The sequence below is a fragment of the Venturia canescens genome, chromosome 1 (genome assembly GCF_019457755.1).
Source record: "Venturia canescens isolate UGA chromosome 1, ASM1945775v1, whole genome shotgun sequence".
Classification (NCBI taxonomy): Eukaryota; Metazoa; Arthropoda; class Insecta; order Hymenoptera; family Ichneumonidae; genus Venturia; species Venturia canescens.
Window position 1 is genome coordinate 37,343,063 of NC_057421.1, and position 19,935 is coordinate 37,362,997.

At 37.6% G+C, this 19,935-nt stretch overlaps 2 protein-coding genes across 9 annotated transcripts; one reads left to right on the plus strand and one right to left on the minus strand.

Annotated features, from left to right (window-relative positions):
• The first annotated feature begins 252 nt into the window (after positions 1-252).
• Positions 253-1,788, plus strand: LOC122407621 (ubiquitin-conjugating enzyme E2 T-like). 3 transcript variants are annotated; one of them, XM_043413990.1, is made up of 2 exons: positions 253-490; positions 860-1,788. In XM_043413990.1, the coding sequence occupies exons 1-2, from the start codon at positions 470-472 to the stop codon at positions 1,328-1,330; spliced, it is 492 nt and encodes a 163-aa protein (XP_043269925.1). In that variant the 5' UTR covers positions 253-469; the 3' UTR covers positions 1,331-1,788. The 3 variants fall into 3 exon arrangements, with proteins under 3 accessions (XP_043269925.1, XP_043270090.1, XP_043270005.1); XM_043414155.1 differs by lacking the exon at positions 253-490 and adding an exon at positions 511-725 and having other exon boundaries at positions 855-1,788; XM_043414070.1 differs by lacking the exon at positions 253-490 and adding an exon at positions 513-725.
• Positions 1,441-18,392, minus strand: LOC122407306 (uncharacterized). Of its 6 annotated transcripts, XM_043413475.1 has the most exons (5): positions 17,297-18,392; positions 17,135-17,224; positions 6,264-6,357; positions 5,013-5,501; positions 1,441-4,841 (listed from the first exon to the last, which is right to left on the minus strand). In XM_043413475.1, exons 2-5 carry the CDS (start codon positions 17,192-17,194, stop codon positions 3,826-3,828), a joined length of 1,659 nt encoding a protein of 552 aa, XP_043269410.1. In that variant the 5' UTR covers positions 17,195-17,224; positions 17,297-18,392; the 3' UTR covers positions 1,441-3,825. The 6 variants fall into 6 exon arrangements, with proteins under 6 accessions (XP_043269410.1, XP_043269649.1, XP_043269494.1 ...); XM_043413714.1 differs by lacking the exon at positions 6,264-6,357 and having other exon boundaries at positions 17,297-18,389; XM_043413559.1 differs by lacking the exon at positions 17,297-18,392 and having other exon boundaries at positions 17,135-17,274.
• Positions 18,393-19,935: the final 1,543 nt, after the last annotated feature.

A 19,935-nucleotide genomic window follows, 5' to 3' on the forward strand; every position in this document is an offset into this window, starting at 1 on the left:
ATTTGCCATTTTCCAAAAATATTTATTAATTTCGCACCATGATAAATAGTCTACGCCCCATTCGTTTTTATATATATATACACACTAATAAATGTTTTTGATTTTTAAATGAAAAATTCTGCATGTTTTTTGCATTTTTTCATTCAAATGTATGTATTATTCAGTGACAATAAATTATTAAGGACGGGTTGTTCCAACTTCTAGGTAGCTTATCTGGCGAGTAAAAGCATTGACTTGTAGACCTTTAACTGTCAGATAGGCTTACCTAGAAGTTGGAACAACTCGCCCTAAGTATATGTTCAATGTGCATTTGCTCAAGTTCATTTTGAGCTACGAATATTATCAATGAAATCGAATTAATTGAAATTCATCTGCATTTTACACTATATTGTGGGGGATGGGTGAAAGGAAAATATTACTTAGTATCACGACATGAGTTGTGCGAGAACAGTCGAGTAAATTTTCGTCTATGCGTGAGAAAAAAAAAATTGTAGGTTATATACCTATATACACATGTTCGAACACTGAATACCGTTTTTGCCGGGAACTACCACGGAGCGACAGACAGTTCATGAGTCAATGTATTTGCTAAAAGCTGTATAGTCTCTAAAACGCTGTGATTTCATGGAATGTTCTTTTATTAGACAAAAATTTTGCGCAATCATTTTTCCGTACGAAAAAGAATATTTGCTTAACACGTCAATCGCAAAAAGTTACGCAAACTCGTAAGCGAAAAAAACTCAACATTTTTTTTTCATTATCGAGAAACTCATATACGGATATGCATGTGTATTTTTGTTTGATGAAAATTTATAACTGTCTGTACGTTAAATTATTCAAAATTTTCTTTTGAGAGTAGAAAATGCAGAACCACAGGATAAAACGAGAAATGGCAAAATTGGTATCAAATCCACCCGAAGGTATCTCTTGCCATCCAAAAAGTGATAAGACCAATTTAATAATGGTCTACATTGTCGGTCCTCACAAAAGTCCTTACGAGGGTGGTATCTTTGAGCTGGAACTCGAAGTGGATAATTCTTATCCTTTTGAACCACCAAGGCTCAAATTCAGTACACCAATTTATCATCCGAACATTGATACGAGTGGAAGAATTTGTATGGATCTTCTCAAGATGCCACCCAAAGGTGGATGGAAACCAACCATAACATTGGAAAATCTTCTTGTCGCTGCTCAATGGTTGCTGGGAAATCCAAATCCTGATGATCCTCTCATGCCTGACATTGCGACAGAGTACAAGATCAATAGAATGGAGTTTGACAGAAAAGCCCGTAAATACACCCAGGCACATGCCAAAAAAAATACATACTAATTTTATAAACATGAAGAAAACATGAACATTTTTTTTTGCAAACAAGTAGCTTAAAAATTTCATACTATTTTATACGCTCAGTCGATGAATTGGATCAATGAAGCAAATTGTTTACGATATTTTCAAATAGGTATTTATTTGTTTTCTCTTGGCTTCAACATAAACTTCAATGTTTGCCATTGATGAACATACAATCTATTTTTCTAGAACAAAAAGCACTGGATTATAAGATTATCATTGCCTATGTTTGAATTATATCGAATACTGCTTCTGTGTTCGTTTTTTTTTTCTAGATGCTTAACTTCAATCATAAGAAAATTATCAAGGCCATAACTGCTTTTCTGAATAAAATTAGCAAGCAGTGACAAAAATATAATGATAATGTATTACGTCTAAAACATAATTATATTTAAATAATAACTACGAGTACCATATAATTGATACCGCATTTAATTGAAGCCATCTGAAGAACTTTCATTGTTTTTCCATCCACTCCAACGATATAATGTTAACAGATTTAACATTTATTTATTATTTGAACAAAAATTTTTCTGGGAGACGAACGAACTACCGATCGGTATTATCACAATTTAGTTCAACCCCCTTCCTTAGTAATCCAATCAATTAATATACATGATATAAGCGCGATTGACAAATTGCAATGTAACACTGATATTTTGGCCAACAATGTGTTCAGTATTAGCAATTCTGAATTTATTTCAATTCAAAGCAAAATTCGCACTATAAATTTTCATCTTCCAAGTACAATGACAATGGAAAAATGTTGCACTTGATCTACACTTTTAAAATGCTCTATGCAATCGATCAAGAAATTGCAAGTTATTGTTTTAATATTCAACTCTGAACGAACACTGAATAACTTTTTTTTGTTTAATGTTTACATAAATTGAATAATACGAGCCAATGGCAACTCACTATAGAAGTACAATTTGCGTGAAAAGCGAACTGGAACGTAGCAATATTTTTCTCATCCTCCGAAATCAAAGACTATCATAATTATTTTTTTCCTTATGAATAATGACGGGGGGGGGGGGGGGGGGGGGCACACAGCAGAAGGCCGTACAGGTAATTGGCGCGAGCAATAACATTTTTAGAAACGTATTTGGCTAAAAAAAAATTGCATCAAAGACTTTGATATGCCATTTCTATTTAATATTAATCATTGAGATATGTAAAGTTATTGTTCGGAAAATTCCTTAATATACTCATACATATATATTTTCTTTTTTGACGACATTCGAAATTCGTATAAAAAAACTATGTCTGATTATTTTGGATCAGGAAAAATACTCTAATGTGGTCGATTCGTGATCGTAGGCCTTACACTTCTTAGATTTTACTTTCCAGACCAACACAAATGCTAATTTCATTATGTATTTCTGGAAATATTTTCCCCGTTGCAGTGGCATAAAAAAGTGGAACACCGTTTCTCGTCAAATTGTACAAAAGTCTTTTCGTTATGGAATATATTATCTTTGTATAAGCAGGACATATGAAAATAGTAAACCGACCGTGTCACAAGAATCTTTAGTTTTCTTTAAAAACGTGGCGTTTAAAACGGGAGTCTTTCAAAAAGACTCCGGTTGCATTAAGCTTTTCAGGACAGGAGGTTTGGTCGAAATATTGACCGCTAGTTTGGTTGGACACTTGAGCACTTGACGTTAAAAATTCATTGATATTACGCACAAACTTATTATAAATCAAAAGCTCAACTTAAAAATGTAAAAATTCCCGTCCCGAAAAGATCAACGTTGATTTTCCAGTTGCAATTATTTGGGCAGAAATTTCAATGATTTTGTTGAACTTTTTGTTACTCGAGGTACAGCAGCAATAAGCACCTTTTGCGCTTTTATCACAAAGTGCCACTAGTATTGAATCATTATTGAGATTGAATTGTTTGGGTTATAATTTTTTCCAAGCAATCTTAAATTAACTCGCTTTCCGTTTCGCTTATGTGATTATTTATAAAATAACAATGACTCTTTCAAGGATTAATATTGAGTGATTGAGCTATTTGTAGCAACAAAGGAATTTTTTTCCAGGCTCTGCAATCTTCCAGAGACTCCAGATTTTCGTATTAGCATCTAAAAAAATGTCAATCCCTTACTTTAAATCTTGAAAACAATGATAACAGGCTAGATTCATTCCAGATTCATACTGAAATAAGAAAAATGAATATAATTGCTCAGCATTGACTTTTGATTTAGAAATCTTCTTTCCCAAGTCTTGATGCAGCAGCGAGCGACGACTCTCATAAAATCGAAATGATCATGGCCGTTACCAACGTTTACTATAAAATATGTATGTTATTGAGAACTTTTACTGAACAGAAAAATTGATAAAAGCGAGTTTGAAAATTCGACAGTGTTTACTTCGCAGATTCTCGTCAAAATCTCGTAATGCTATGATGCTGTGACATATTTATCTTCTTCGTCGTTTTGAAAACATCGAAAATTAATATGAAAACGTTTGATCTATCTCATAACCATATAAACTTCTTCCTGCGTTGCTTTTTTTGTTTGCAAATGCTGTAAAGCAAGATCTTTTAGTCTTGGCGACATTGGCACATAATCGGTATTTTCAAAAATTTCTCGAGTCCCCGGTGACACCTTGTCTTCGGGTGTTCTTTCGTCCTGAGTGCAGGGCGTGACCGATCGCGTGCCACCTTCCGAATCCAGACCGTCGTCGCTCAAACTTTCGTTTCTGGTTGCGGTAGAGCCGCAAAGTTTTCTCGGCGGTAAAGGCGGTGGTTTTTCTCGAAAATTCGAATTTTTCAAGATTAAATCTTCAGGTACCTCGTAGATGTTGGAATGAATTCGAATGTCGAAGGAATTAGTTGGCAGAGTCTCGATTATTTCTTCGTAAATTCCGGAAGCCGTGGAAATATTGGAGACTCGACGGGGCGAAGATCCCTCCTCGAGTTCCTCGAGACTCGAGTTTATGTTCGGTGCACTCTCTGGTTCCGGTTGATAAACATTTTCAACGGCATGAGCCCTTACGATATAACTCAACTTAATTTTCTCCGTACAGTGGCTCTCCGCCATTTCATTAATTAATTTCGCTTCGCTGCCCGAGCGTGATGATAATAAAATACCAAGACCAGCGTTTATCAAACTCGAGGCTACTTTGCTCTTGAGAACAGGAAAATTTCCAAAATCCACGTCATTGTGTATAGACAGCCTCAAATCTCCTTCGCTGAGGCTCAACGGACGCTGTGTCACATGACGTAATCTTGGGCCGCGACCTTGCGTTACTAAATCTTGAAGAAGTTTCGCTGCGTTCAAACAGAAGATGTGCAATTCACCTATGCCGTTTCGAAATTCTTTCGTCGTGTGAATTACGCATATGCGTTTTACATCCTCGGGACGTCCCGATGTTGACAAATGAAATTGACTCATTTCTTTCCATTCGAAATTTTCAACAATGTCACCTGTGCTCACGTCTTTGATAAAAACTCCTGAACGACTTGCTACAAGATCACCGTGGAGACCTGAAACAACACCACCATTCCCAAACATCAGCATTGAACTTTCTTATTCTAATTGAATTAACAAAATTTCATTTGAATAAAAATCTTGAGTTCTCCCATCATTCTTTTTGCATAGCAAAAAACGTTTTAAAATAATAAATCTCAATTAATAAAGTTTGGAAACACAATTACCGGTTAATCCTGCTGCTCTCGAGTGTGTATTGTCAACCATGGACATGTTAAAAGTTCCTTCCATAAATCGGTGCTTCCTTGGTTTCAAGAGATGCCTCAAATTGGCCATCCACCTTTGAGTCTCTGTTTCTGATGTACTACACAAGTAGAGCAGTGGTTTTCTTTCTTTTGGTGGAAATATACCAAAAGCAAATTGCTTTGTTCTTGACTCGGTTCTACATAAAATCGAGTCAAATGGTACTTTTATTGAATTTTTACCATCATTATGAACGACAGAGCCACCATTGGTGCTTATGCCACAATCGAGTTGAATTTCAACTCCTAAACCAGGACCCAATTTTCTCACTGAACACCAATGTCTTCGCCAAACTTTCCACGGAGCTAGCGAACGCTTTTTCACTCTCTGCGACATGCCTCGACCACCGGGTAATTTTGCATCTAAAAAACCACAAAGTTCCACATCTCCACCTGCCATCTTGAGGAGAGGTTCTGTGAAAACAATTTAACGATAAATTAATAATCTGACGACGCTGAAGTTTGCAACGTTGGAGTTCAACGAAATGAAGGAAAAAAACATTTATAATTCATTATTTTTTTATTTCACGAATTATTGATGTGGCTTGAAAAATGATGAATTGGAAATTCGGCAGGGAACAAAATTGGAGATTTACTGGAATTATTTGAGAGTTTTTTTAGATCATTTCGTTGGACTCCAACGTTGGAAACTTCAGCGTCATAATAATCTGTCACTTTCTAATTTAGATTTGTATTTGTATTTACTAGAGTTATGAGAGCATAAATTTTCAACGTTCGTTTAAATATATTAATTTTTCGAATCGGTAAATGAGTTGGTTTCTTTCATTTGAATTGCAATAAGAAAGAAAAAACATTTTGAAATAGTATTTCTTCAACATTGATTATTTTTTGGTTTTGCCATGTTAAACCTATGAGGGAGGAGTCATCAAGTAACTAAGCATTACGTTATAGAAAATTCTTCTATCAAGCGTTGGTTGTTTATTCAATCTTTATTTAATTCATGCTATATATATCCAAGGAATATTAGAGTTCAAACATTGACCAATCAAATTTGGCGTCACCATGTTTTAACACCAACGGGAGGAAAGACGCCCCTAAACCGAAAATAAGATGCGCATGCTGATTAAATATTCAACGGAATATTTTATAAAAATCAAGATTCCAATACGAAAAAAAATATACAGAGTGAAGTAGATTCAAAAATTGCGTATGTACCTTTTTTTCGGGTATTGAGCCCTTTCTGTGTCACGATGGTCACGATAATAAGTGACAGTTCGCGAGCAATAGCTTCAAGCAACACTTCAAAACACTATGAAAAACAACAACAGATATGTGCAGCGTAAACACAAATAAGAGATAGTTTCATATTTTATATATTTTACTTTTCACGATAAGAATATACTGTTGTTATTGGGAAATTCATCTCCAAGTGTCTCTTATTGAATGGCACGGGGGTTTATCACAGTCATATTTATAAAAACAGTGTCTCTCATTTATATAATAGAATGCATCCGCGCATGAACTTTTCATTGAACAACCGGAAATGTAGTTTTAGCGGCGGTACGCACAGATATAATACGATATCCGTAGACATCCGCGAACATTGATCCAGTATTTGGTAAACAACCTGCCATCACCGCATTCTCGATCGAATGCGTTCACAAAACCGACACCAAGTTCTTTCGAAACTTATCCATTAAATTTATTCTGTTGTTTTTTAAATCCATGTGACGCGACGCCTCTTAAGTTTTTCAAGAATTTAAACGCTTGTACTCAAATTTTTCGTCATTAGAAAAAAAAATACCAATCAGAGTAACTATTCTAAAAGATTGAGACGAAATCTCCCAATAAAGTAAGCTTTTTCCAACCGTGCTTCCAACCGTTCGATGGTTTGCGTTCAACGTTCGTGCGGAAACTGAATATACTGCCACAGTACTGCTACACAGCACAACTGGATTGTAAATCGTCTCTATATATTTTTTCTTGCTGTTGGAGCGGCGGGCGCGCACAATAGAAGGCGAAATAGATGGGAATGAGAACGGTTAGAAAAAGAAAGCAAGAGAGAAGAAGAAAACAAAGTGGCGCCCCCTGTTCTCCGTTCGTTCACCTGCCAAATCGATCAAGACGGCGAAAGAGGCGAAAATTCGACAAATACACGCAGGCGCGCGCGCACGCACGTATTTACCAAAAGGAAAGAGAGGACAATAACGGACGGTATGAATCTGGGAAAAGGAAGAAGCCCGCCCTGCGTTCAAGAACGAAGACGAAGGTAGATTTTATTACGATCAATTTAGGAAATCCGAAAAAATCGACCAGGTGCCACCAAAGAGCTCTAATCCACCGTTTGATCTTATCTCGGCCTCGTCCTGTCTTAAACGCCTATACGCATGTACCCTTCAATATATAATCTAACCATTCGTCTTTTCACCACGCACCAATTTTTCAAAAATAACAAAGATTATTGCCAAAAATTGGAAAAAAATCATTTTGTCGATAAACTTGTCGCAGTTATGTGAAATATCACTAAAGAATTCTACTATAGAGAATCTAATTACTAAAGAATATATAATTACTTAATTTTATGGATAGTGTTAAAAGTACGTTAATCCTTTATAAAATACACATTCTACATTTATAACCATATAGAGCCGCGAGTTTTTTATGGAGCAAATGTTTTTAAATAATGATCGATATGAGAGAGTATAAGCCCATTTCGTGACGGCATAATCAATCAACGACGGACTTTTGTTGTTTTATTTATCTGGAGAATCGGCATCGTGTCTTGGCGCCACGTATTATATATATAATGGGATATTTTCTATACGAGTCGTATTTCCAACCATGCAAGAGAGCAGAACTTTGTTATGTTGGTTTTTTTATTTTTACGAATTCCCACAACACCCCACAATATTTATTATAGTAAACCGTGCATACCCTCATCGTTTTCTCTTTTGTTTATTCATTATTATTTTGACTTATCGTTATAAATTCGGCAAACTTTCGAGAATAATAAAATATTTAGCTAACATTTTGGTGACAGACTGGTGTAAACACGTTGAATGAATATAGTCGAGAATAAATTCGGCGAATATTTGCGGGATTTCCCCCGTTTTTGGCTCATCATATAAGACAGGAGTAGTTACAAAGAAGAGCTTCTTTGCGGGGCGGTTATACTCGGGCTTTGCAATTTCTTTTACTGCTTTCGTGCGCAGGCAGACCTCGATACTCGGAGAAGTTAGTCCGTTTTCATTTATATACCTGTGCGCAAGTCATGTACGAAACAGAGAGACAAAGAGGGGAGGCGAGAAAGGGGGGATTAACGAGTCAGGGTAGCGTGTCGTTGTTTAGACATGGGGACTTTAATCCCCATGTTCGCAAAAATAAAGCCCCTGCGGAAAGTACAGGAGGTCTGGAGGATAGCGCGGATTGTAAAAACGCGATTGAAAATAGAGACTGCTGGCCGGAACCTTTGCTCGAATGAACGGTGAGCGCGGTTCAAAAAATATTTTCAGACCAATGAACAATTAATGATGTATCGTACAAAAGTCTAAATAATTAGATATTGATGAAATTTGGTGATAATGTTCTTCAACATCAAGTACGAAAACACAATTTTTTCAAAATTTTCTTCTGCTTAGTTATCGAGTAATTACGCATTAAAGCAGATTTCTTATGCCCGGAATGTATACCTATATATATATATATATATGGAAACGCTGTGCTTATACACGTGGACTTTAGTGATCGATTACTCGATAACTGTACAGAAGAAAAATCTTAAAAAATTTGTATTGTCGAATTTGGCACTAAAGAATGTGTTCACCAAATTTTATAAAATTTTGATCATTTTGAAATTTGATATGTTTTTAGCATAGTTTAGCATGGCAAGATTGTAAGCCTGTACCAAATATCCTTATAACGATGTGTACATGTACTGCATATTGTTATACCGTTCGCGTATCATTTTATCGATTCATTACCCCCGTCGTAGGAATTAAGGACATAATTATGACGTTATAACGGTCACGTAACCACTGGACTACAACACAGAAATGGTTTATCCGCAAAATAAGGCCCTTAAAGTATACCCAGCAAATAGAAAATTTCTGAAACCCAAGTAACGAGCATTTGTAACTCGCAATAATCAACGACAACATTATTACGAAGCTTTTAAATGAGGCAGCAAAGTGTTATTTATGCATCCTCAACCACAGTACTTTATTCATTCGTGACGATTCGAAAAACATCTGGCCAACTGCGTGTGCATAAGTACCCCCTTTCGGAACGATTCCCCGATAACTTCTTGCTAAAGCACATTACGCTTATGCGGTAACGTGCGTTCTCACGAGGTTACTCCCCTATACGATGAAGAATGTCATGATATAATTACAAGATCCCCTCTTTATCTTCGTACAAGTAATTCCTTCTTTTCTACACGAATATGGTTTGCACTTGTTAACTCGGCCAATGAGTATCTTATTCATGATGATATCAGATCAGAGTACTATATAAAGTGAGTCACTGCGCCGCAGGGCGTAAACCTCGTGCTTTTGAGCCTATAGCTATACGTATGTAATGTACGTAGACTGCAGGTATAGAGGAGTGGTAGAAAAAAAAATCACCGGAAATGAGCATCGTGGAATAATATTTGACACTTGCGTAGGCTAATGGAATCGAAACCACAGAATAAAAAACCTATTCAATTTGCTCGCAGTTTTTTTGAGCCGAAAACATGGTCGATTAGGCGTCTGATAAGGGTTTTCATATTGGAAACCCCTATCGTTACAAATTATTAAAAGTTCCGTTACGCTATTAATTAATTAACCAGATAGCTAGGCATGGAAAACGAATTTGCATTAATTTATTTTTCAAAGGCTCTCATCTGCGAATAAGTAGTATCCAAGTGTATTCATTTTTGCTTCAAAACGAAGAATCAAATCTGTAAGTTTGTGTGAACCATGATTCCCAAAGAAATAATACTCGCTCGTTTTTCAAAGTATTTACACCACGAAAAATAAAACTAATTAATATTAGGAGGTAAGCTCGAAAAATATTAGATTGAACAAAAAGACATCCGGTTTTTTTTCTCTAGATACAGTCACGATTGGAGGGGCGGCAGTATAATATTTGGAGCCTAGTTTTTGATGTAATAAATTTTGTATACTCGTCGCGAACACTTGCGAGAATCATCGGTAAACGACTGAAACTTTTCACCTTGAAGCAGGATAAGAACGATATATTTCATTTATATCATTAATTTTAGCTGCTTCTTTTTCCTGTATTTTCTGTCATTTTCCTATGTATAAAGTCTAATATTTTTATCTTATTTATATGGGCAGATCCAGTGAACACACTTTACGTTTTTTTCTGTTTTTGTTTCAACTTGATACAAAATTAAAGTAAATTCATTACGTGCAATTAAAAAAGTCGTTGATAATGCCATAAACGTGAAAAAAAAATACGGTAAACTGGAACATTTCAAAAATTCACAGCTAACTAACCAGCAAAGACACATTAAATTTTTAATGTTTTTTGGGTATAGAATGAGGTACATTCTCTGAAAATTTCAAGCCATTCCATTGAGGTAGAAAAAATTCCCAATTGTTTGAAAACAGCGATTTTTCAGAAATCAAGTAGCTTTGAGAGGCTGTGTAACAAGAGGAACGTCGTAATATGTAAATATTCGTTCATGCAGTAATAGATTATATACCGAAAAATTTGAGCCATCTTAGAGCCGTCTAATTGTAAAATTATTGCTCTAGCAGCGTTTCAAAAATACGAGAAATTTTGTAAAAATAGTAATAATTAAGAAAAGGGTGCTAATGCAACCGGATTTTCGTTTGGAGTGAAAAACTGTTTTTTTCTGAAAAGTAGAAGGTTCAAGAAAAATGCCGCTTTATACAAGTCTTTAAACCTCATAGAATTCGCATGAAAAAATCATGAAAATGGCTGAAAAAATGACTTTTTAAGACTTTCAAAAAATTCTACAGCGGTCAAAATTTTATGAATGGACTTGAAATTTGGGGGATCCTCTTGTTTTATATCATACTTTTTGGGAAAAAATCGACAGCCAAATCGCTGACCCAAGCGCGCAGGCTGCTGCTGTCGAAAAGTATATAAATGGATTTGCCCATATACATATAATTCACGACTGATTGTAGATAATGCTGACTTGTCGCGTTTCACATGTCTCAAGTTTATTCATGCTGAACTCGGCTATACTACTGTTCGAAAAAACAGTACGTGGTTTTATAATATTCTTTTCAGTACTAATTTTTTTTATTCGTGCTCAACTTTTTCGTAAGCTATTACAGATTCAAATTTAATAAAGATAATTTATGAAAGAAAATTATTGCATCCGAGTTAAGGTGATCTATCAGTTGTTCAGTCGGTAAAAATTTTAATTGTGTTTCTCTGTATTTTTTTCCGTAACAGTAAATAAATTCCTCGAATATATAATCGATGGATTTAAGGTAGAACGGTACCTCTTTTGCGGGGCAGGCGGTGAGTACTCCCATATATGCTTCAACATGGAAAGCCTTTCGTCTTACCAACTGCACGGGAATTTAGTTTATGGTTTTCAATTTACATGAAAACATGATAATTGTGTACTTTTAGATGAAACAATAACTATCTCAACCATAACGTTCCTAAATTTGGTGAAAAAAGCTTCTTTTTGTTTTATATTTCAATATATCAAACATTTACTTTGACAGCAGCAATACAGGGTTTATGGTTTCAGTTTTTGACTGTTGGTCGCTCTGCGCGCGGCTCACACTCGAGGGCAAACTGTAAATCTGTTTAACTGTTTATATATAGTTAAACGAAAGTGCATTGATCGATGCGCCGTTGCCGCGTTTGAAGCAAGCTGTGTCCGCAAAAAGAGAGAGACAAATATCGTTTATTAATTTTCTTTTGCACATTGCAGATAAACGGTACGGTGAAATCACTGCAATTTTCGCGAGAGTTATCTTGTTCAGTTGGTTCATATACTAGTGTTCATTTTATCAAAAAGTAGCTTTTTTAAAAGTAGTTTTTGTTTTTTTGCATTTTTTTTTACGATCTTTTCCATAAGATCCAATGTAAAATACTGATTCAATTTTCTCAGAAACAGTATGATCGAACCTGTTAAAATTTCGCGAGCAAATAGTTTACACACTTGAGAACGTATCTGCCAATTTGCATCAAAATCCCTCTTTTTTGATATATGGTACCGTTCCACCTTAAAAGGGCTTATTCGTTACCGGAAATAGTAATTAGCTATTGAGGAAGTAAATTCGTGAGTCAATACTCTACTTTCTATTGACTAAACGATGATGATGAACTGTAGTCCGTTCGTCGTAGTTCGTCTACCGATAGGGTGGACTAATTCATGTTTTTTTTTGTTTTTATTCAAAACATGTCGGTGGTGCATAAAGTTTCGAGCAAAGATGTATCCGATTTTATGAATGGAAAGGGTTCGACAACAATATTCCGAGGGGTTCAGTCTGTCTCCAATTGTGAAGTCACTCAATCATAAAATAAACTACGTCGCTGGTCAGATTTTCCAACGTAAATACGTATAGATCGGATAGATCTATTATTTCGTGAAAATGCTCATATATTTATGTACCAAACAAGGTCCTTGTTTGAAAGAGTCTTTTGGTAATGAGATGACAGTTTACTAGCTCCACACTAAACCAAGAACCGAGAACAATATGAGACACGCTGCGTGTCCTTTTTCAATAGTCTTTTATTTTCGGAACGTGCCCCCACTCTCTGTTTTCATTATATAGCACGACTCTTTCCCTTTTTCTGCTCTTACTATATTTCTCCCTCTCTCTCTCTCTCTCTCTCTCTTTGGCCACAGAAAGGGTTCAATAAATGATTTCTATTTCTGGCACATTTTTGAACATCTGTCTACGTATAGCATTCGGTATAAGGACCGATCCACCATTATTTATTTTCTCACCTGTGTATCCAGAATTGGTACTATGTGTGCATCAAAATGGATCGTAAAGCGACTACTGGTCATGCATAGGAAACGGTTAGAAATTCGAATTGTATATTCATCGACCCTTCAATAAAAGGCGAAGAACGCGTCTTCTCGGCATGCACTTATGTAGCTGATTATAGTAAATAATTATTGCCACCTGCAGTAGTACGAGTTACATTGACTTCTGTAATCTGTACTACTATATATGTGTATATAGGACAATATGTTATATGAGCAAATGACTTTTATTTGTAAGCGGTATTTGTTATACACTGCATCTGAACCTTTCCTTTTATGGTACATCATTTTCGAGCAATAATGGAGTTACATGGCTCTCCCAACTAATCTATTTTCACTCCTGGTTACTTTCAATATACAAACATTGTTTTTCGCGATTCATTTGAATTATTGTCATTCCTGCATTTTGACTGGACTATACCGCTCAGCTTCCTTGGCGTGGGGAGCTAAAATTGCGGTGAACATGCTGGGACGCAGGTGTCTTATGGCCGTTTTCTCCAACGTTAATCTGAGTTTAAACTCGGTTCATCCTATTTCGAAACTATATGAAAAAAATTGAACTGAGCTTGAACCGCGTCGGAGAAAACGGCCATTACACGTAAATGCACTCGCTGCATTCTTGGTCAAATCGAGTTAGGAACTGTGTAAAAATGTTGTAATGAAATCTGAGAAGTTGATGAAAAACGACTGTTCCCGATTCTGAAGTTTGTATTTTCGTTCATTTTCGATGAAAATATTCGTTGGTAATATCTGCGTTGAAAATCCTCCTTTCTTAAAAAGGACATTTATCGATATATCGAAATGTGAAGCCTCTATTCGTTGCCATGGTTTTGTTTATTCGTTCTCAGGGATCGTTGCTAAGCATTATTATTCATGAATTTTTTGCTGCCTAAAGCCGGCGCGTAGCGCCCGCATTGTTGCTAGTGTTTTAAAAAAACTCTTGACTGAAAAAATGTACAGGGTGTCCCATTTTAATCTTACACCTGACTTTTCTCGAAAAATATTGCTCGGATCAAATATTGTGTGGAACAAAACTTTTAGGGGTTGAAGGGGGACGTATGACAAAAATTGGTTTGTGGATCCAAAATTCAAAATGGCGGCGTTAGAATGGCCGACATGTTTTTTTCGAATGGAAACATAACTTTTTTTCATCACCAAAAAATTTTTCAGCGCAAAACCAAAAACTTTTGTTGAAAAATTTTTTTGATTAAGTTCATATTTTTCAAGTAAGAACATCATTTTCAACTATTTTAGAGGTATCCAGGATGTACCGTGAAGAGATCTTTAACGTACCAAGTGCAAGTGCGTTTGCGTGTAAGGAGCATATCAACGATTTCGTTGGGACTGAAATCAGCCATTGTTGCTAATTTTCAGAATTTTCCTCTAATTTAAGAACTTTTAAAAATTTCGAGAATCAAGAATTTTTCTCTGATTTCAGAACCTTTACAAATTTTCGATTTCGTCTCTTGCTAATGGCTGCGGAGTCAGAAGATAAACGTTTCAATCAATTTTTCATCCGTGGGCGATCACAATGACTTCTAAAATAAAAAATTCTTTTCTGATTTAAAACTCTAAAGTAAGAGAACTACGCAAAGTCAGACTACGTCAGTACTACCAATGATGTTTTCTTTAATCTCTTACAAAGTGAACTTACCTTTAATCGTAAGCGAGGCTTACGCTTAAAGATAAGTTCACGTAAGCGAGACTTACGCCTACTTTTGAGTTGTAAATCAGAGAAGAATTTTTTATTTTAGAAGTCATTGTGATCGCCCACGGATGAAAAATTAATTGAAACGTTTATCTTCTGACTCCGCAGCCATTAGCAAGAGACGAAATCGAAAATTTGTAAAGGTTCTGAAATCAGAGAAAAATTCTTGATTCTCGAAATTTTTAAAAGTTCTTAAATTAGAGGAAAATTCTGAAAATTAGCAACAATGGCTGATTTCAGTCCCAACGAAATCGTTGATATGCTCCTTATTTTAGGGAGGTGTCGGGGCAATTACTTCCGAGCTGAAAATTTGTATCGACGTGAATATCCTGATCGTCGTCACCCATCACGGCAGACAATCCGAATCCTTGAGCAGCGAGCGAGGGCAGGTCGGATGATCCGCCACCGTCGACATTTCCCAAACGTCAATAATTTTGGTGGATTGCATGAAGCCCGAAACATGGCTATTTTAGCCATGATAGCAATTGATCCTCATTTGAGTGCTAAAGTGATCTCGTAACGACTGGGGTTTCCCAAATCGACAGTGCACCGTGTATTGAGAGGTGCGAAACTTCACCCGTACCGACTACAATTCCACCAAGACACTCCTAATCCAGATCCGTTGCGAATAGTGGCGTTTTGTCGGTGGGCGTTAAGACAAATCGAGCGATTCAGGGACTTTTTTCGATACGTTATGTTCAGTGATGAATCCACTTTCAACAACCGTGGTCAAATGAACCGATGGAACTTTCGGTATTGGTCTGATCAGAATCCACATTGGTTGAGACAGATCGATCACCAGCATCGATGGAGTTTGAACGTATGGTGTGGTATTGTGAACGGGCAATTAATAGGTCCCCATTTTTTCAAGGGAAATGTGAACTCTGTCCGTTACCTTGATTTTCTACAAAATGAACTGCCTCTTTTGCTAGAAGATCTGGATTTGGAAACACGTCAACAGATGTGGTTTTAGCAAGACGGTGCACCCGCTCACTGGGCTCATGTTGTTCGAAATCATCTGGATACAACATTTGGTCAACGGTGGATTGGTCGAGACGGTCCTGTAAATTGGCCTCCAAGGTCACCAGATCTTACGTCTCCTGATTTCTTTTTGTGGGGGTACTTAAAAGACGCTGTCTACCGTCAAGCTCCAACAACACGAGAGAACATGAAGGAGCGGATAAGAGCTGCCTGCCGTGCGATCCCGAGAGATGTTCTCCTACGCACAGTTGATGGTTTTGAGAGAAGAGTTCAGGCATGTTTAAACATGAATGGAGGGATCTTTGAACATCACTAGGGAGGGATCAGAGTACACTCACAAGGAGGGTTTGGAGTCCGAAAATACTGCGGTAGTGACGAACCGCAGAGACCTAATCCTTGTGAGCTCGTACCTATGGGCATAAAGGCATTGCATGCCCCTCTTTTTAAAAAAAGTTGAAAAATAAAATGAAAATAAAAAACACATACACACATGCACCTCCACGTATGCACGCATATGCAGACGCACACGCAAACGCACTTGCACTTGGTACGTTAAAGATCTCTTCGCGGTGCATCCTGGATACCTCTAAAATAGTTGAAAATGATGTTCTCACTTAAAAAATATGAACTTAATCAAAAAATTTTTCCAACAAAAGTTGTTGGTTTTGCGCTGAAAAATTTTTTGGTGATGAAAAAAAGTTATGTTTCCATTCGAAAAAAACATGTCGGCCATTCTAACGCCGCCATTTTGAATTTTGGATCCACAAACCAATTTTTGTCATACGTCCCCCTTCAACCCCTAAAAGTTTTGTTCCACACAATATTTGATCCGAGCAATATTTTCCGAGAAAACTCAGGTGTAAGATTAAAATGGGACACCCTGTATAGCGTATTGAAAATAAAATGAAATCGAGAAAAAAAATGAATGTTAGAAAAAAACAACATTGTAAAAAACATATGCGTTTCCAGAAAGGTGATAATAGATCTGTTCGCGCTGGCTGAACTTTCTGCACTTTTCTGCACTTTCGTGAGTTACGCGTTCGTTTTACCGGATATGACGTCAGATGATGCTATTCGCGCTCGAAGTGCAGCTACACTTTTTTACACTTTTTCTACTCTCTGCACTCGCGGTTTGGACCGAGTGTAAAAAGTGCAGATTCTATTTCCACGGAGAGTGAGGATTCGACCGCCGTGTCGGAAAGAGTGTTTTTGAGTTGAGCAGCTTCTACGCGGCAGTATTACCGGCCTTCTAGAAAATTTGTAGTTTCTTTTCTTCCTACAGCCTTCGCGTTTACAGTTTGCCTTCAGTTTTTCTCTTAATTATTCCTTTTCTCCCTTAATCGTGTCGTATAACAAAGTTTTTAATTGCATGCATCCGGCGAACATAACCTCGTTCGTACATACCTCCTCTCGGCTTGTCTCGCCCTCGGGTAGAGACATGGCCTCTTCACAGGGCACTGGCATGGAGGAAGGCGATTTTGATAACGCTTTAGACTTTTCGAGGGAAGATGATCCTGAATTATTTGCTTCTCAAGTTGAAGATTTAAAAAGAGAATCTTATCCTACCGATCCCAAGAAACGCTCTCATGAAATAGGCGACAATGAAGATTTTATCAACAATTCCAAGCGTCCAACTTCAACTAACACGGCTTCCAGTTCCGCAGCGACTCTTCATAATTGCACCACATCAACACCACAGGAGAACACTCCTCAACGACTTTCAAGAAATCGTTACAGCAATAAATCGAGAGGACCGTTCATCGTTCTCATTCAACCCGCTCAATTCGACGCTAAGACTCCTCGCATGAATGCAACTAAAATTGGAAAAATTCTCTTACGCAGACTATCCAACAACCAGATTTTGGATATTTACAGCTCCGGAAGACAACAAGTCTCAATAGTTCTGGCTAATTCTTCATCCGCGAACCAAATTTTCTCTCTACCTGAACTCTCCGCTGACAACCTGATTGCTTTCATCCCAGATTCCTTACTCTCCTGTAAGGGTCTAATTTAGAGGTGTTCCTTTGGACTTTTCTAAAGAGGCAATCTTAGACAACATAAATTCTCCTCATAGCATCCTTGACGTAAGACGCCAAAACCGTAAAGTCACAGTCGACGGTGTCTCAAAGCTAATCCCCACTCAGTCGATCTACCTCAAATTTGAGGGCCGAATTCGTCCAAAATCAGTCTCTATCTGCCAGGTTCGGCATCCGGTTGATCCATGGCTTGCCCCCGTAAAAATTTGCTTCTCCTGTTTTATATTTTAATCACGTCTCCTCTCGATGCAAAAGCCAACCCAAGTGCATTCGTTGCGGTGGAAAAAAACACGATCCTATTAATGAAACTTGTCCAAATCTTAATTCCCCTCCTTGTTGTGCCAATTGCAAGGGTGATCATCTCCCTACTTCTAAAAACTGCCCCGCATTTCTTCAAGAAAAAGCCATTAAAGCGACAGCCGCGGAAAGAAATATTTCTCTCCTTGAGGCAAGACAACTCTTTTCCAACTCATCGTCTTCTAACATTTCCACTCGAGCACCATCTTCTCTTGCACATTTTCCTCCGCTTCCTTCCGTTAATTTCCATCCGCTCACCGCCTCTTCACGACCCCCTCCTCTCGTGCAGGGTCACAAACGCCATTGTATAACCAAATCGCGGCAACCGAACCTCCAAGTCAACCCCCCGCCCGGAAGAACTCTCTCTCGTCGCCCCTTCCAAGCTCCTCAAGCTCTCTTCAGCAATCTAACTCAACCGCATCTACTCTACCACGATCCTCAATCCAACGCTCTCTTCGCAACAGTTCCAAACCTATCCTCACGATATCTCCTCCTCCTCCGTTCGTACACACCGAGCACTCGGATATTCTAATATATCTCCCAACGGTCGAGCTCAAATTTCTTTTGAGAACGGTTTCGCCCTGTCTCAATCCCATTCTTTTCCTGACCCCAACCAAGCAATCACCAACATAATTCTTCTCCTACAAGTTATTTCCCAGCAACTCATGCCTGCCCTCCAATCGCTGGGCCTTTCTGATAAAATCACCCCCGTCTTAGCAACACTCAATTCTCTTCTCGCAACACCCATCCTGCCACATCATGGCTCCCAATAATCGTTTAAAAGTGCTCCAATGGAATTGTAGAAGTCTCCGCAACAAAGTGGGACTGCTCTCACAAATTTCTTCTGCATATGACGTTGTTGTTCTATGTGAGACTTGGCTCTCTGACGCCTTACCTCTCAGACTTAATGACTTTTACATGATCTGCAAAAACCGCAACACTCAGAAAGGTGGTGGCCTTACCATCTGTCTAAAAAAGAACATTCCTTTCCCTGCCGTTGATTCTATTTTCCACCCTCCCAATCATATTGAAACTCTTGCAATCTCCATCCCCACCTCCTCTGGCCCTCTCACCATTGTATCACTTTACAAACCTCCTCACACCCGCACAAACTCTCAAGATTGGAACCGTCTTTTCAACTCTCTTATCACTTATAACAACATTTTAATTTGCGGAGACTTCAACAGTCACCACAACTCCTGGGGTTGTTCGAATAATTGCCCTTCCGGCATATCTTTATTTGACTCATTAAATAATTCTAATCTATGCTTTCTTAATGATGGATCTGCCACCACAAAACCCTCGAACCCTTCACTCACTCCTCCTTCTGCCATTGATCTCTCACTCATATCTTCACATCTTCTGCCTTCCTCGAGTTGGCACGTGGGAAAAGATTCTCTCCAGAGACCGGGAGCCAGTACCTATAACGAAATACACACACACACACACACACACATTTCCACGGACGCTATTGACTGGAATGGATTGTGCAACATAACCTAAAATGCATTTGAATTTGAATTTGTCGATCCAACTTATGTACAATTAAAACAGTTCAGTAATCTGCATAATCATCGTTACAGAAGTTTTTAATAACAAATTACGACTATTCGTTTCTGCTTAAATAAGACCCTGTATGTATTATGATTACATATTCCCATCATGAGGGAATCGTTAAACGATGCATAAACGATACATAAATATATACAATTATCGCGTTCGCGCTGCTTAGCTGCACTCGCTACACCCACTAGCATTCCCTAGTGCACTACTCTAGTTTCTTTTACACTCGCGAGTGCAGAGTTCGCTAGCGCGAACAGACCTAATAAGAAAAATTTAATCTCTTAATATTTGTTGGGAGAAGTCTCGAAT

Coding starts and splice junctions, on each gene's coding strand:
- LOC122407621 (XM_043413990.1), top strand. CDS start 470: ATGCGTGAGAAAAAAAAAATT. Junction 491..859: donor TGCGTGAGAAAAAAAAAATT/GTAGGTTATATA, acceptor TTTTGAGAGTAG/AAAATGCAGAACCACAGGAT.
- LOC122407306 (XM_043413475.1), bottom strand. CDS start 17,194: ATGCCAGTGCCCTGTGAAGAGGCCATGTCTCTACCCGAGGGCGAGACA. Junction 6,358..17,134: donor GCGAGACAAGCCGAGAGGAG/GTATGTACGAAC, acceptor TGTTTTTCATAG/TGTTTTGAAGTGTTGCTTGA. Junction 5,502..6,263: donor GCTCAATACCCGAAAAAAAG/GTACATACGCAA, acceptor TTGTTTTCACAG/AACCTCTCCTCAAGATGGCA.